Genomic DNA, 19,154 nt, shown 5'->3' with positions numbered 1-19,154 from the left:
GCCATTCAAACCTAGGCTGCTACATTACTAATGATTAATGTAACAATAGCTGAAAAAATAGTACAATAGAAATAGGAGAGACTTCATCCCTGAACACCATGAAGTTCATGTAGGCTTTATGCAGTTACATTTTTATACTACCTATCAGAGACAGAAACTCTTTAACAATGTCCTTTTTTGCTGCTTTAACACAGAAAAAGGTTTAGTGAAATAACTTAGTTGTTAACAGTAGGTCTATAATGCTTGTCTTTCTCTCAAACAGACAGGGCTTTGCTGTCCGTAACACACACGCACGCACGCACACACTGTAAAATAAGCTAACGCTACGCTAAAAGCTAATTAGCCTTCACCTCAAGGACTGCGAGCAAGCTGAGCTGCCGCTTATATTTCTAGAACATCAACGGGCTCATAGTGATGTTGCTAGTAGTTCACTAGGTGTTTATTATTATTTGGGGAGAGTCCGCTGCATTATGCTCACCTGCTAAACATCTTTCTGCTAACCCGCACCGTCTCTCCTCTCTGCCTGCCTCTGCCATGAGCACTAACTCAATGTGCTCTGAATACTCACTGCTGATTGGCTGTTACCGCTTTGAATATGCAATGCTGATTAGCTGTTCCATGCGCTCTGAATACGCACTACAGATTGGATGTTATCGTGTTGCGTGTAACCAATCAGATGGTTCTGTGGGTGGGACAATGCTGGGTGCTGCATAAATCAACTGACAAAGGCAGAGGCAGTAAAAAATGTAGCAGCTTGCTAGGACTTTAGTTTAGCACCAAATGATAGTATAAATACATTTAATAAAATTATGACAATGTCTATGACCGAGACCGCTCTGGCTGCAGTGCCCTCTGCTGGTTGTTCAGGTATGCAGCATTCAAACTAGGTCACATTTATTTGTGCATCTGGTTTGTGGGAGGAATGTCTCATCGACACAAAACCAAAAAAGTGATCCACATATGCAAATTCAATACAAATACAAAATCAAGCATATTTATATTAAAATCTCAAAAACATTTGTATTTGTATATTTATTAATATATGCATACGTATTAATATCATATTGATATATATAAGCAGATATGAGACAATTCTACTTTGATAATAATACCCCTCTATGTTTACATTTAAAACTGTGTTTCTGCTGTGAGCTTCAACTGCTTTGCATTTTCCACAGATTCGATCCAGGAATCCAAATGAGATCATATTCGGGTTGAATGATGGTTATTATGCTGCAGACTTTGATCAGAAGGTACAGTGTTTGTCCATTTCCAGAATTCTTGTGTGATGAATTGCGTGAACATACACCTGTGTCACGCTGTGTGCTGTATTGCTGACATGTTCTTGTTGCAGGATCAGTCAGAGCGGAAGAAAAACAGTCTACTTCATGTTGACCAAAGCTCAGTGAGGAATTCCTACAGTGTCTTCTCTTTGCTCAGGTAAGCTCTATTGACTTACACTCACTGCTCTCATATTATTTTGTTCTTCTTTTAACCTACTGAAACTTTTACCTTGCGCATTGGCCGATACTGACATTGGTCCGCTATGATATCGACAGAAATCATATATATTTTGTAGTGTGCAATGTTTAGAAAACGTTTGATCAAGTTAAATTTGTCAAACCGAAAACAATGCTAGGCAATAAAAACACAAAGTTGTTTGGAATGACAGCTGCTTTCTTTAAGTTGAAGTGGTGTTTTAATTTTTTGGGTGACACCTAGTGGTCACAATAATTTATTAAGCTAAGTTCATGTCACAGTAGGTTGAATATTCCAGAGACTTATTACATATGTCCAGCTTGTGTGCTATTGTGTGCTTAGCTGTTTGGGAGCTGCTATCTCCGAGTACCGTATTTTCCGCACTATAAGGCGCACCTAAAAACTTCAGATTTTCTCATAAACTGACAGTGCGCTTTATAATCCGGTGCGCCCTATATATGGACCAATATTGAGACACAACAGGTCTCGCAACTACGGTAAGCAGCCACCGACGTAATTTTCCCCTGTAGAAGAAGAAATGCGCTTCTTCTTCTACGATAAGCAGCCGCCAACTTAATTTTCCCCCGTAGAAAAAGAAACAGGCTTCTTCTACGGTAAGCAGCCGCCGACTTCATTTTCCCCCGTAGAAGAACAAGCGGGCTTCTTCTACGGCAAGCAGCCGCCGACTTCATTTTCCCCCGTAAATGCATGCTGGGATATATGACTGCGGGAGGCGTGCCGTTTCTGTGTGTTTATGTAAAGACCCCAAAATGGCTCCTAATAAGAGACACGATTTCCACGCAGAGTTTAAACTCAAGGCGATCAGTCACACAGTAGAACACGGGAATAGAGCAGCAGCGAGAGAATTTAATATTAACAGCACCGACACTGACTCGTTTAATGTTGGATGTCGTATTCGCCCAACTGTTTGAGGGATTCGTGGATGGGGAATAACTTAATAAAGTGAGCTTTACGTGTTTATTTTGTGTGTTGTGTTGTGTGAAATTATCGTTTGAGCAACGTTGAGTTATTGATATATTATTGCTTTGCACTATTTCGAGTGTTAATATATTGTGATATCACTAACGTTTGAGTTTGAGTTTATTTGGAACATGCAAGCATACAATATAATACATCACAAATTCCAGTTTCTCTTTTCAATATGTTCAAAAAGGAGTAGGAAAAAGCAGAGCTTAATTAATCCTACCCCTTTTCTTTTACATAACAGTTGCTAAAACTTTTGTTCACTTCCTGTTCTCAAAGTATTCACAATATACTCCATAAGTAATCACAATAAAAATAAATAAATAAATAAATAAATAATTGTTGAAGTTTTATTCCATACGATGAGATAAGTAAGATTATTTTGAGAATGAAAGAATGAATGGGTGAATAAATTCCGAATGTTTATCATGGTTCTTCTTTTTTGTACTTTATAAACACTTTAAGTTTGAAGAGTTTCTTGAAGTGGATCATATTAGTACATTTTTTGATTGCTTTGCTTAATCCATTCCATAGTTTAATTCCACATACTGATATACTGAAGGTCTTAAGTGTTGTAGGTGCTTACAAATGTTTTAAGTTACATTTTTCGCTAAGATTATATTTCTCCTCTTTTGTTGAGAAGAATTGTTGTGTATTCTTGGGAAGCAGGTTATAGTTTGCTTTGTGTATAATTTTAGCTGTTTGCAAATTCTCTATGTCGTGGAATTTCAGTATCTTTGATTCAATAAATAAAGGATTTGTATGTTCTCTATATCCAACATTATGTATTATTTTAACTGATCTTTTTTGTAACACTGTTAGTGAATGAAGTGTACTTTTGTAATTATTTCCCCATATTTCTGCACAATAACTCAGATATGGTAACACTAGTGAGCAGTAGAGAATATAAAGTGATTTTTGGTATAGGACATATTTGGCTTTATTCATTATTAACGTGTTTCTTGCTACTTTATGTTGTATATTTTTAAATGAGATTTCCAGTTCAATTTATCATCAATCATTATACCTAGAAAGTTGGTTTCCTTTACTCTTTCAATTTCTATTCCGTCTATTTGTATTTGTGTTTGACTTTCTCTACTACTATTACCAAATGGCATTGTTTTAGTTTTACTGAGATTCAATGATAGTCTGTTTTTGTCGAACCATTTTTTTAATTTCTTCATTTCTTTTGTTACTATTTGTATTATCTTCTGTGTGTTCTCTCCTGAACAAAACACTGTTGTATCATCCGCAAATAATACTAACTTTAAATCATTTGTAACTTGACAAATGTCATTTATATAGAGATTGAATAGTTTAGGTCCTAGTATTGATCCCTGAGGTACACCACAGGTTATTTTTAGCATTGTAGAAGTGTGTTCACCGAGTTTCACATATTGTTTCCTGTTCGTTAGATAACTTCTTATCCAGTTTAAGACTAACCCTCTGATGCCATATCGTTCTAGTTTTTTGATTAAAATATTGTGATTGATTGTGTCAAATGCTTTAGTTAGATCCATAAACACTGCTGCCGCACATTTTTGATTTACTGTAACAGTGTCAGACTGTTTTTTACGTGTTTATTGAATCGGGGAAAATAATAAAACAGCTGTTTATTCATTTTGGGAGTGAACGGAGTTGTCAGAACGCTGGTTTGTAATCCATCAATAAAGTTTGACTGACCTATCTGACTGTTTTGTTGACATTCCCTTTAGCGCAGCTCCATCTAAAGGATGCATAACGTAACCCCAGCCTCTACTATATCGTCTATTCTATGCGCCTTATAATCCGGTGCGCCATATAGTGCGGAAAATACGGTACCTTGTAGCCTACCATGGTCACCCTTTGTGAATGACTTGACTAAAATACAAAAAAAGACCAACTTTGTGCTTATTGAAGCACATTTAGATGTTAACTGGTTCTCCAGCTTTGCACAGGTAAACATGCTGCTTGTATCAGAGCGTTTATATCTTGACATTTTACAAAACATGTTAGCGAACATAATCCAATTATTTTTTGACGACATTGGATGGATATCTTTCTCAAATTGGGACATCCCTTTTATCAATTCATGTAAACAAGTGTTAAAATGTGTGCTATAAAGTTTTTTGCACGACCTGAACTTATTAAGTCCAAAGTGATGTATAGGAAAGATTTTGGAGGGTGTTGTTATGTTACAGTCATGTGATTATCACAAGATATGGCTTCCTTTGAAAGACACAGTGTGTTAGGTAAACCAGCTAATTTTTGGGAAGTTTGATGATTCCCAAAAGCTAATTTGTTGCCATTAAATCTAATTTTAAAGCTGTTGAACTGTTAGGCTTTAATAGGCTGTCAAATACAGTTTTGTATGATTAGTTGTTTTTTTTTTACTGTAGGTGGCCCATGCCTTTATATACTCTTAATATGGAAGTCTTAAATGTTAAACATGATGTACTTGAAACATGTTATTCGTTTATTAGTAAACATATTTTGAGGTATGTGCCTTAGAGATTAGTGCTATAGTATTTAGTACTTGATGACCAACACTGTATTATCCTTCTTGAGACTTGTGAAGCACTGCTTTAAAACAGAAATAATTTTCCTTTTTACTTTTAGTATCCACTCCTTTTTAAAGGTGTAATTCAAATTTTCATGGTGATGTCAGTGCTTGACAGGTAGATGCAGTTAAGAGTAAGACCACTAGAGAGAGTTAGCTACTTATTATTGGGATCCTTGGAGAAACCACCAGTCAAGAATGTCAACTTAAGTTTTTTTTTTTGTGTCTATAAAACCTGAGCACTATTTTCAGTAATTACAAGGCTTTCCGCAGGAAAAACCTCTGCATAACGTAGCCTGATATTATACTTTTTTAATTAAACACAATTTTGATTAGGCAATGGGTGATTACTACCAAAATAAGATAAGACTAATTAGATCATTAATGTCCTTATGACAGTCTCCAGTAACACTTTCAGAGAGTTTTAGAACTAAATACGGTTTTCTGGATGTGTCACAAGCCTTTTGTACTTTTTGCCAAGAAACAGACTAAAGCCATTTGAAGTGAACTGCTTTATTTTGAAGTGGTCAGGGCGTATCTCTTAAATGGAGACCAGCGACCCCACAACATTCTGCACAAAGTCTACCTCCAGCCGTGTTTGTCTATCTTTGTTCTTCATGTTCCTTTAGTTGCTTCTGAGTAGCTTGTTGTGTTGATATCAACACCCTGACGCTGCAAAATTATTACATGCATTGTCTAATGTTTATTTTCTGTACAATTATTTTGTGTATTTTTTTCATACGATACATTTTTTTTTATCTGACATTTTGGAAGGACTACCAATGGAAACTGAGGTACCACTGTACCTATTTTGTACCTTTTAACTGTATTTTATTGCATATTGTGCATTGAGTTGGTTCTAGGATGTGATTAAGTTAAAAAAAAATATGCATACTTTTTTCTTCTTACTTTATAAATTAATAATGTGTATGTGTGTGTGTATATGTATATGTATGTATATATATATATATATATATATATATATATATGTATATGTGTGTGTGTGTGTGTGTGTGTGTGTGTGTATGTATGTATGTATAGGGAATGTAGATCTCTACCTTAAATGGCGATTCAATATTAATCTCGATACATTGGTTATGATACGATTAACTAACAATACTTTATAAAACATTACAATGCGATTAAATGCAATTCGATGCAGATGGAAGCTTTGCATAGTGAAAAGAAAATTAAATGTATAATATGTTTGTTGTGTTTTTTAAATAGACCTAATACAAAACAGGCACTGCCTACAATAATTATGAGCACATATTAGAATAATCAATTTTAAGACATTGCAATCCACAAACTTAAAAGAAGATGCAAACAAAACACTTTTGGAAACGCTACCAGGTATTTACTGTGGTTTGCTCTATTAGCAACAATTAAATACAGAGAAAAGCAAGCAGTGCATTAAGTAGAGGTGTTATAACACACAAGTGCAAGATCCAATGAACTGCCACCATGAAAACTAAACAGCAGCTTCAATGTAGAAGTTCAAATACTTATGTATTTACTTTTTCAAATGCTTTACAAAAATACATCCGTTGTCACATCTTTCATAATGATTGTGAACGGCGGGCAAAATAAAAAAAAAAAAAAGGGAGGTTCCCATATAAGTGGTCTTCACGTGAAACTTTTGAGGATGAAATGTTGTGTTACATAATTTTGTGTGGTGTTGCTTATTTATAGTTAATACAATCTAAAATGTTATGTGTATGCAGCGGCACCTGAACCGAATGTGACAGCCTGTCATAATTATGACAATCAGCTGGAAAAAAAAAAATGCCGGAAGCAGTATCATTAGTTCAGAATCTAAAACGACCAATCCAATTAGATAACAGTACAAACACTTACCGGTGGTACTTGATATACATTCCTAATGATGGTGTGATTACTTCGCAGAGTTGTGGCTAAGGCCATGTCCACACGAACATGGAGAATTTCAAAAACACATATTTGGGGTTGAAACAATATCTGTCCACACAAGTGTAGTTTCATAAGTTTGTATGTCTACACACAAACAAGCACACCTGCTGTCATGCACATATTGTCCAATCAGAAGCCTGAAAAAAGCAGCAATAGCTAAACAACTTTAACACTCTTACTAATATGCGCCACACTGTGAACCCACACCAAACAAGATTGACAAACACATTTCGGGAGAAAATACTCACTGTAAGACAACATAAACAGAACACAACAAATAGCCATAATCCCATGCATCCCTAACTCTTCCTGGCTACATTATACACCCCCCCCCTCTCTCCGTGCATCGGTTGAGGTGGGTGGGGTTGGGGGGGCAGGTGTGTATAATGTAGCCAGGAAGAGTTAGGGATGCATGGGATGCTGGGTATTTGTTGTGTTCTGTTCATGTTGTGTTACTTTGAGGATGTTCTCCCGAAATGTGTTTGTCATTTTTGTTTGGTTTGGGTTCACAGTGTGGCGCACTGTAAGAGTGTTAAAGTTGTTTATATTTCAACCGTCAGTGTAACCCTTATGGCTGTTGACCAAGTATGCCTTGCAATCTCGTACGTGTGATGACAGAAGCAGCGAAATGCATGCGTCCGGCCGGCACGCAGATAGCTTCGTGTAAAAGCGGGCGCGATGACATGTTGTAGAGGACGTTAAAAAAATAGCCATCACGGCACGCTCTCAATATTGTCGTCCGGGTGAAAATCGGAGAATAGCCCCGGGTGATTTCCGGGAGAGGCACCAAAATCCAGAAACCTTCCAAAATAATCGGGGGGGTCGGCGATTATGCAGCTGAGCCACATCAGAGTGGCCAAAGAGCCGCATGCGGCTCCGGAGCCGCGGGTTGCCGACCCCTGCTTCAGACGTTCAATGACATGTACATTATCTTTAAAACCAGCCTTGACGTACACAGAATTTTGGGAACTGTTATTAAAGAGCAAATATACATCTGTGCTTCATTTTATTATTAACAGAAAACCATACAATACATTAAACACTCACAGTCAAAAAACTATTTTACAAGGTTAAAATATAAATTAAAAGGCATTAAACACAATGGGCGTTTCTTATTGCGCTCAAAGAAAAATGTACAATTTTCCATCTTACTTAAATTCTGCAATAATCAACAATTAGGTTATATTAGATCATAAAGTTGTACTGACATTATGTTAAATTATTCATGATTTGTTGTTCCCACTCCTGGTCTGTGCTTTTAAAAAAATACAAGTATTAATTAAGTACTAAAACAAAACTATGGATACATGTACACAGATAAGCCATGTAAAAGGTAAAACACATTTTATGTGTGACTTAAGTGAATGACTTGGCGAGTAAAGAGACAAAGAGGGAGCGCGTGCACTGCGCACTAGAGCGAAGGGTCCGGTTGTGTCCTGCAAAACCAATAATGAAACAAAAACATTTTTTTACATTTGTATTTCCATTGATATTCGATGTTGCTATGGTAATGCTTGCTGTGTGCGCACATAGTTTAGATAGATATCAGACATGATTAAAAGGAAGAATAAAAAAGAAAAACTTCCAAAGTTATACTGCCAGCAGCCCCTCAGTCCTTTTGCAAAACTCTCTGAATTCAAAGAAAGACACATGTTCCAGATGTATGCTTGTCTGGACACATTAAACGTCCTTTACAATGACAGCGAAAGCTAATAATACGAAGTGGTCCATGGGACAACATACACACATTTTAGGGACATTTCAGAGGAGAACCGATTTGTACAGAAACTGAAACAGTTTTCCCATAAGAAATACAGACCAGCCAAAAATATGAACACAAATCAGATTTTAGAGAGAACAATTATAGTTTAAGGGGATCCGGTTTGGTGGCTGCAGGATTAGGTCTCTGCTTTTTGCAGATGATGTTCAAGTTAAAGTACCAATGATAGTCACACACACACTAGGTGTGGCAAAATTATTCTCTGCATTTGACCGATCACCCTTGATCACCTCCTGGGAGGTGAGGGGAGCAGTGGGCGACAGCGGTGGCCGTGCCTGGAAATAATTTTGGGTGATTTAACTCCCAAATCCAACCCTTGATGCTAAGTGCCGAAAGCCGCTGCTCCTCCACATCGAGAGGAGACAGATGAGGTGATTCGGGCATCTGGTCAGGATGCCACCCGAACGCCCCTAGGGAGGTGTTTAGGGCACGTCCAACCGGTAGGAGGCCACGGGGAAGACCCAGGACACGTTGGGAAGACTATGTCTCCCGGCTGGCTTGGGAACGCCTCGGGATCCCCCGGGAAGAGGGAAGTCTGGGCTTCCCTGTTTAGGCTGCTGCCCCCGCGACCCGACCTCGGATAAGCGGAAGAAGATGGATGGATGGATGGCTATTATTACATTAAACTAACTCCTCAGTGACATCTTGGTGAATTGACTGAGGAATTTGCAAACCTGAAACAATACAAAAGAAATGCCATTGTAAGTTAATAATACTAACACAGACACTTGTAAATGTGTTATATGGGACAGTTTAGTTTGTGAGAATTGTTTTAGTTGTACTGTAAAACATACAAATGTTGCTTGGAGAGATTAAAAAAGAATCAATATGCGTAGATGGTTATGGAAGGCTAGAAAACAGAATGGCAATTGTACTTCCAGTTTAAAGTTCTAAACTGGAGGGAACTGCAGCACCTGCACTAAGCAAACTCATCATAAAACTAGGGCCGTAGCATAAACAATAACACACCATTTCAGTGTCTTCGCTCGTTTTAAAAAAACAAAACTATTTGCATTATGGCTGTCAGCAAAGTAAAAGCTGCACCGTTTTATAAGCCTCAGAATTCAAAGTGTAGGAAAAAAGTACCAGCTTTTAGTCAGGAATGTATGATAGATTAATTAGAGTCTACAGAAACCATACTATAACATCAACCGTTGTGCCCTGTGTGCTTGGTGCACATGGAACGTAAGGGTATGACGGATTGATCCCAAAAATACTAGTGACAAGATAAATATTTTTATTTTTACTAAATATTTTTTTTGTTGTCATTTTTTGTAATGTTTACAAACTCTGAGAAAAATTACCTGTACACAGTAGTTTGAGGGCACACACCCTCAAGGATTTAAATGAGTAGTTGATAGTCGTTTTTACTTTTATTTATTGGGTCCTATTGACTTTGTATTGGTCAATCAATTGTATGTAATACAAAAAAAGTAACTAGTTGACTATTTAATTGATATTGTTAAGCTGTCAATGGCACTCAATATAAAAAAAAATACTGGTGTACTTGTATTGCGGACGGTGATGGATAATCGATAATGAAATTGGTAGCATAAAACCCTATTACGTAATGTTTCTTACCTTTTTAATCAAAGTGCTGACACTTGCTACTTTTGACATGCTCCCCATGACAGGGTTTGCTATTTGTGTCGTTTTCTGTTGATTCTGCTTTGGGCTCTTATTTTGTTACATCTGTTCTAAATGCATTCCTGTCACTCCTTTCTGAGGAGGCTATGGTGTACAGCTGTCTGTAATGGTGCGTTCATTTGTCCTGGGAAGTCGGAATTTACGAATTCCTAGTTTGAATTTCAACTGAATCGCCCCTCAAGGTAGGATTTTCGACATGTAAAGTCGAATAATTCTCACCACAGTTGGATTCAAAGATGGCTGATCTGAATGAAAACAATGATATACTGTATGCTTCTATAATATCTGTTGTCACTTCTGATTAGTTGTTGTTGCTTTAAATCAGCCATTGTTAGACGCTTAGATGTGGTAGTGTAAACATTTTTTTTCATGTGATATCAACTGCGTATTCTACATCGCTAGTAATGGCATCTGTGTTCTTTATCCACCGTGTTTTAAGGTTGCAGAAAGAATGCATATTTTCTCTTAAGTTGTTCATGTTCAGACAAGGTAAGAGCAAAAATAGCTTTTGTGGATGTGACCATCTTAATTTCCGACCTGTGGAACTGAAACGCTCACAATTTGGCTGTGACGTCATTCTCAGCTCCGACTTCCAACTTCCGAAGTCAACGGAATGTACCTTAATCACTAATCAGAAGGGTCTTTAAGCACCACATAGTCATTACAACTACACAAGTTCATTACTTCATTGTGATCATAACCTGTATATTGAGTCTCGTCATTGTTTTGTACTTTGTGTTTAGCATGTGGATTCGCTTTTCTTTAGTATTGTTACTGCAGACACAGTTGTGTCATTTGAGTCCAGCCCTAACAGACCATGACCTATTTGGCACCATAGTGGGTTATTTTGCCGTCCTGCTCAATGAAAACAATCAAACCAAACAAACAAACAAACAAAAAAAAAGCACAGACTGAGTCAGCAACAAATGGGATATTTTTGTTGGGCTCTTAATTACGCAGAATGATACTCTGGCAAACAGACTACAGTGATACCTCGGCTTCGGAGTTTACCGTATTTTTCGTAGTATAAGTCGCACCTGCCGAAAATGCATAATAAAGAAGGAAAAAAAAAAAACATAAAGTCGCACTGGAGTATAAGTCGCATTTTTGGGGAAATGTATGTGATAAAGCACAACACCAAGAATAGACATTTGAAAGGCAATTTGAAATAATTAAAGAATAGTGAACAGGCTGAATAAGTGTACGTTATATGACGCATAAATAACCAACTGAGAAGGTGCCTGGTATGTTAATGTAACATATTATGGTACAGTAAGAGTCATTCAAAAAACATAACGTATAGAACATGCTATACGTTTACCAAACAATCTGTCACTCCTAATTGCTAAATCCCATGAAATCTTATACGTCTAGTCTCTTACAAGAATGAGCTAAGTAATATTATTTGATATTTTACGGTAATGTGTTAATAATTTCACACATAAGTCACTCCTGAGTATATGTCGCACCCCTGGCCAAACTATGAAAAAAACTGCGACTTATAATCTGAAAAATACAGTAATTGATTCTGCGACAGAGATCATAACAAAGTATCTCAAATCAAGGTTCTCAATTAAAGTTTATTTTCAAATGTATTCTTGCTGGACCCACAAAAACACCAACATTTTATCATGTTACATGCTCTTTAATAAGATATTTTTTTCAAATATTGGCCTGAATTTTGATGTTGTATTTTATATAGAATTATTTAAATAAAATGGTAAATTTTATTCCATATAAACTTTTAAATGAAACAAAAGGCAATTCAAAGTAATTTATTTATTAAATTATTTATTTATTCAGTACAATGTTAAAATTGTATTAAATATTAATTCAAAGAGTCATTATTTTGTGACTGTATTGAGAAGCCAAGTTTTATTTTATTGTGTTTTATTAACACAAATATAAAATAATATTAACATGGTCATGATAATCACATTTGTGTATTTAAACATTCTTTTTAAGCATTTTTTTGACTGAAAAAAAATATTTATTTTGGTAGTTTTATTTAAAAGAAAAATGTCAAACAAAATACAGTACATGATATTAGAAGTTATGACGTCACACCGGTAATTTGGTAACATTAAAAATGGCTCCAATAACGAGCAAGATTACCCTTATTTTGGTTTAGGGTGAACAAATCAAGCGCTCTTACCTTCTAGGATATCTTAACTTCCTTTACGTTTACCGTACCTAACAGTGTAAACAAATATGGCTGTGCGGGACATCTTAATCCTAAAGAGGAACTGCACTTGTTTTTATTTATTTTGCCTGTCATTCACATGTTTTTATGGCTGCCAATGCAGCTAATAGGGGTACTGCATTGCGCCCATCCATCCATCCATTTCCTACCACTTGTCCCTTTTGGGGTCGCGGGGGGGTCACTGGCTCCTATCTCAGCTGCATTCGGGCAGTAGGCGGGGTACACCCTGAACAAGTCGCCACCTCATTGCAGGGCCATTGCGCCCATAAAAACCCTAAAAACACCCAAAAACCATCAGCAATACACCATTTACATGGTTGACCTGAATATTAATGAAGTATTAGCAATATTGTTATTATAAGCGCTAACGCAGACGGACTATTTTTAGTAGTGCCGTCATCACGGAGAGCTAACTCGCTGTTATATTAACATACTGAGCCGGTGAGCTGCTGAAATTCAATTATAAATCATGGTTCTCACCTGGGTAGTAGAAGGTTGTAGTCATTAACCGAGATGTTGGTAAACATTGACATTCAACTTAGACCCGGAGATGACGAAAAAGACACACACAAAAAAAAACTTGTTTGGACTTATTTCAAAATCATCACAAAAATGTTGTGACCTTTAACAGTATCAAACGAAAATTTAGTGTGTATAGTATTCTATTGGCAGTTTTGCATTGGCCTGTCAAAAAATAAACATATCCCATTATCCTCTGAGAATTGTGACCAGACTCAGAGTAGATAAGAGGATTTTGTTTTTAAGGACATTTCTTGAACATTTCTTCAAAAGTCCATCCATAACATTTTGAGTTTTGTTGCTAACACACAAACAAACCCTGGTGATTACATAATCTCATTGACTGAGGGCTGCGTACGAAAGTGCCACTTTTTTTCTCGAGCGTTTACAAGGCGACACGATTGGGTCATGGCATACGGCCGCGGAGGAAAAGCGTCCGTTCGGAGTACAGACTCTACACACCCCTGGAAATATGAGAAACTAGTTTATAAACCATCCCCTGGAAAGTATATTTACAGCCAGCGACGTTTAACATACATTTTAGAGATTTTTACATTATTAAAATGTATAATTGTCAGATATTAGCTTGAAACAGTGGATATTTCAGCACAAATCTTTGCATTTAAAAATACATGTTTGTAGTAATAAATGTATATGAAGAAAAATGTTTGCAATTATGTTTGTAGGTGTGTTTATCCTAAACATTCCTGCCACTTCATTTTACACACTATGGCATTTTTACCAAGTCTTTTTTGGACAATTCCACAATACATTTTGTGGTCTTATAACAGTGATAATCTAGTATCGTTGTCTTACTCCCATGATAATATTTTACCATGAGATTTTGATAACATTACATCCCTATTAATTCTTCATCTAAACGGGATGATGTGAACATCTCCTCAGTCGGCATCATAGTGACAGCAGACCTTATCAAGTAAGTGATGTTGTATTATGTTTGTTGGCTCATAAAGTCTGCAGCGAGCAGAAATCATTGATGAAGAAATAAAGCAAACGTCTTGATGAGATTTTTAAATTAAGGCGCCCCTAATGCTTACAATGATCAAAATACGTAAACATTAAATGTTATTATTAATGTGCCCGTTCCTACATTACATATATACTTACATTTTTACTTTTTTTAAATTGATCTCAACTCTGTACACTGCTGCTGGAATATTAATTTTCCTGAAGGAACTCTCCTGAAGGAATCAATAAAGTACTATCTATCTATCTATCTATCTATCTATCTATCTATCTATCTATCTATCTATCTATCTATCTATCTATCTATCTATCTATCTATCTATCTATCTATCTATCTATCTATCTATCTATCTATCTATCTATCTATCTATCTATCTATCTATCTATCTATCTATCTATCTATCTATCTATCTATCTATCTATCTATCTATCTATCTATCTATCTATCTATCTATCTATCTATCTATCTATCTATCTATCTATCTATCTATCTATCTATCTATCTATCTATCTATCTATCTATCTATCTATCTATCTATCTATCTATCTATCTATCTATCTATCTATCTATCTATCTATCTATCTATCTATCTATCTATCTATCTATCTATTATTTATATAAAACCCTAATGGGAGTATTTGGATGTTTTAGGGGGGCTCCATTGTAAGCGGACTTATTGGACAGCGGACAATTTATTCAATATTTAGAATGCATTAAAAAAAAAATTCCATCCGTCATGTCTTTCACAATGATTGTGAATGATAGGCAAAATTCCAAAAATAAGTGCATTTCCCCTTTAAGATAAAGACATTCAATGTGATACCTGCACCAAAATGCTCTGAAAAGGAAAAACACTGGCTTCAACAGATTATACCCCCTCTATACAGCGTGCATTCCTAATAATAATGTACAGCATTTGCCTTAGAGAGTGGACTCTCAACTTTTCAACGTCTTGCTTTTCCTCTGATGTCGTCTTGTCCTTTGCTGAGAGCACTGCTTCTGGTATCTTCTTCAAGCTGCTTCTCAGTTAAACTCACCATCAGCAGGTATTTTCATAGATAAATATCTGCCATTTAGATATTATCTTACACCTTTGACTGCTTCCATACATTGTAGCGTATTTTAGCACTGCTATGCTCCTTAATCATATTTTTGATCATTTATTTCCATAATTCAATTAATATTGTTTGCTTTTTCTCAGCACGGTCCTTCACACTGACTTTCTCCAGACATTTTCTTTGGGAAAACAATGTTGTGTTATTGTACTTATCAACTATTAACGCTAACAATTGAGACACTGGATTTTTGCTCGGATCTTAAAGGTTCACTGTAAAGTTCACTACACCCACTAGCAGTGAAGGATCATATTATCAATTTTTGCGTGCAACCTATAATATGTCAATTAGCCAATAGAAAGCTTGTATTCTTAAAATCTTGTGAGCTGAGGCAGTGGTGTGTTGTAGGTTGTTACATGAAATGTTTGGCCGTACGACAACCAAGCCAGAATACCAAAAACAGGGAAATTTGACTGAAAAGTGGAGCATTCCAAGTACTTTTGTATTATTTTCTGTCTGAATAACTAGAGCCACATGTTTTCCTGTTGTGTATTTTTCTCTGCTGATTTGTTCCTTTGTGAAACATACACTCAACACACTTGTTGGCTGCCTCTCGTTGTGCTGCAGGAGCTGTCAAGGCGATAATGCTTCCCTGAAAGCAGCATCAGATTTCCGTTCACTTACTTATTGTAAATTGTGTCAGCACTTCTCAGCAAGTGGACTTTGTTGTTTGCTTTTGTTTCTTCAAAACAATCATGAATGTGGCCTGAAAACAACAACAAACAGACCAATTATAGGTCTAAGATTTTTTGAGAGCACACTTAAAGTCAGCCAAACACACACACACATATTAACCGGGCCCAACACGGATGGAATGTTTTAGCTGAAAACAGTCTTGTCGTCGCGCCTCTCATCATTAATTATTTCTAAATATTTGGCTTCTTACACCCATTTGCTTAGTTTAAATAGTTAAGGTGCTTTGTACTGCAAAACAACAGCATGGAGCTTATCCTTTTTGTCACTGGATATGCAGCGTGCACAATCTCGAAATCCCTCAAAGTAAAAAAAAATAAAATAAAAAAATATGCCTGAAGCCCAATGACCAAATGCTAAGGATGTTATGGGGCAACAACATATTGAGAAAAGGCTTTGAATACTTATGTACATGTGATTGTTTTTGCAAAAAGCTCTAGAAAAATGTTTTAAATTTGCCATTATGGGGTATTGTGTGTAATTGTTTTTTTCATTTTAGAATAAGGCTGTAACATAACAAAATGTGGAAAAGATGAGTGCTGCAAATACCTTCCAAATGCACCGTAAATCATAATAAAACAGGTTGCTCATCTGTTGGCTGCTGATAAATGATCGTACAATCATCATTGTATTTTTACGATAGTTTGCACATTGTAGGACAAGTAATTAAAAACATTCCACATTGTAGTACTGTATATTTTAAGCATTCAATGGATAAATTTAGCATCCAAGCATAAACAAACAAGTATACATCTTGCACTGCCCCTGGTGCCTCATGTATTAAGTTTGCTTACACACATAATCCTGTCTCACAGCCTTTTTCACAGCAAAGTTGAGATTTATCAAAAGTGAACTTGACATTAAAATGTGCGCTGCCTTACTAGGGCTGTACACTTAGCTTTTTCACCAGGATAACCAGGTGCTACTAATTGAAATGTCTTAAATATCACAATTTCATAAATTACACTCAAAGAACATACACATATGCACTCATTTTAACACAATGCCATCATAAGGCCTACTGCAACCCTCAAACACAGACATCCCTAAACAGTGCTGGCACTGTCGCTAACACTAAAAGAACTAGATGCATGGTGGGCTACAACATATTCACCGGCTCTGGGCAGAGTGTAAGATGAAATGATGCACAGTACGTAAACTTGTACTAAAATAATTATATTTATTTTACAGGAAATAATGGAAATTAAACAAACATGTAATCTGACGCTCACATCGTAAAGCTGGGGTACCTAAGTTGTATTTTTTAATTAAAAAATAAATCATATTACCATAATAAAGTATATCACAACAGTAATCATTTCTGGAAAAAAATATACCTTTGCCTGCTGTCTGTGCCTTTTAATTAGGTATTTTAGTGGAAAACAAACCCGGAAGACAAACTAATTTGTCTTCCTGGCGGTCAACCCCTCCAGAACCAATCACAAGATTTAGAGAAAGGAGAGCTGAGCAGAGCCTGGCTGACGCGATATATAGTGAAGCGCCTGTATGGTGCGTAAATATGCGCTTTGCATGTCGTTCTCGCCAGTTCCAGGTCCTAAATGGCTGTCCAAGTGTCCCAACTTGTCGGATTATATCCCTAACTATTTACTTTTCAGGTGAGAGGCATGATTTATGATCTACAATAAACTTACTGGGAGCAGGGAAGCAAGGAAACAGCAGACCACTCGAGGATGTAAACGTAGGGACACATTGTAGTGATTACGGGGTCGCTTTAAATTGTTAGTCTACGTTGGCGCTTATAAAAACAATATCACTAATACTTCGTTTATATTCAAATCACGCAATGTAAATGGAGTATTGTTGGAACTTTTTGAATGGTTATTTATCCGATTTTACTGTATGGGCAGAATAGTGGAGCTCCCATTGGTTTCGCTGTAAGTGGACTTTTATTTGTTTATTTAATATTCAGAGTGCATTAAAAAAAAAACATCCATCCGTTTGCCATGTCTTTCTTGTGAACGATAAGCAAAATTACAAAACAATGCAGTTTCCTTTTAAAATTAATGTAATACGAACTTCTGTAGTATAGTTTGTGTTACATTATTGGATACATACACACAGCTGTATGCGTGAAGTTATTTGGCAGTTGGAGTGCATAACTTAGAAAAAATCATGTTTTAACTATCATGTTCAATAACATTGTAATTATTTTTCTTTTCCATCATTAAAATGTGAAAATGTTGTCATGCCGGTACTATTTTTTTAGACCAGTGATTGTGGTAAGTGTGCCACTAGTGGTATGCGGGCTCCATCTAGTGGTACGCTAAAGAATTACTTAACTGAAGTATTGTGTTTTATTCTCCTATATTCAAACACAGTGTTAATGTGTGTATATATTACTGTTGCCAAAACTATTAAATATAGCAGTTAAATAAAACATCTGCTTTGATTTAATGAATACTTGGCCCTATTAGGCTAATGTGTTTTAATGTTTGTACTTTGAGAGCGAAGTGTTTGTGCAGCTCGTACTTGGTGAAAAAAGTTAGAGAACCACTACAATTATGACCAAACAAAAATATCTCTAATCTATAGTTTTTTTTTTTAAAAAGAGCACTTTCAACCCCTGTATAAAGTGCATGAAAATGTATGCATGGTTATGGTCTTATGAAGAAACAATTTTGTTGTTTTCTTGGCCACTGTCCTGTGTAAATACAGCAAACAGTGTTTTAAAACTAACATATATATATATATATATATATATACATATACATACATATATATATATATATATATATATATATATATATATATATATATATATATATATATATATATATATATATATATATATATATATATATATATATATATATATATAATGTGTTTCACACAGCTATCTTTCTTTGTCTGTTACCTTGAAAAATGACAAATGGGCTCTTTTGGGTTTTGAAGTTGTGCAATCAGCTGAATACAACATCAGCTGAACATCGAATAAAGTGCATTGCATCGGCATATGTATTGGCGGGTAAACTCGGCTCAGCTCGCGTGATCATGGTCTACTACAAAAGCAGTTTGTTTTGCAGTATATATTTATTTTCGGACATGTGGTATAGTAAGCAGTCTTGTTCCTGCTTTACCGTCTTTAATAGTAACAGTAATTCAGCATAGTAGGGGTAATTTTGATGGATTAGCTTTGGCCTATTTGCTGTTGTGTATATGTCCCGATGGTTAGTCTGCAACTGGCTCTTCAAATTGGTTGTATTTTTGTTGAAGAAAATCGAGCCATGGGGTGTATAGGTGGTTTTGTTGTCTACCGC

At 36.0% G+C, this 19,154-nt stretch overlaps 1 protein-coding gene across 5 annotated transcripts in view; it reads left to right on the top strand.

The window, feature by feature from the left end:
* uvrag (UV radiation resistance associated gene) overlaps window positions 1-19,154 on the top strand; it is a 207,908-nt gene that overhangs the window by 47,088 nt on the left and 141,666 nt on the right. For all 5 annotated transcript variants that reach the window (XM_061898145.1, XM_061898144.1, XM_061898146.1 and 2 more), the window contains 2 exons: window positions 1,179-1,253; window positions 1,355-1,440. In XM_061898145.1, coding sequence (XP_061754129.1) covers window positions 1,179-1,253; window positions 1,355-1,440 — 161 coding nt within the window. The remainder of the gene's footprint in view (window positions 1-1,178; window positions 1,254-1,354; window positions 1,441-19,154) is intronic.

The sequence above is a fragment of the Nerophis ophidion genome, linkage group LG04 (assembly GCF_033978795.1).
Source record: "Nerophis ophidion isolate RoL-2023_Sa linkage group LG04, RoL_Noph_v1.0, whole genome shotgun sequence".
NCBI lineage: Eukaryota > Metazoa > Chordata > Actinopteri > Syngnathiformes > Syngnathidae > Nerophis > Nerophis ophidion.
The sequence above is the reverse complement of the archived record's forward strand: the minus strand, read 5'-3'. Positions and strand labels throughout refer to the sequence as shown.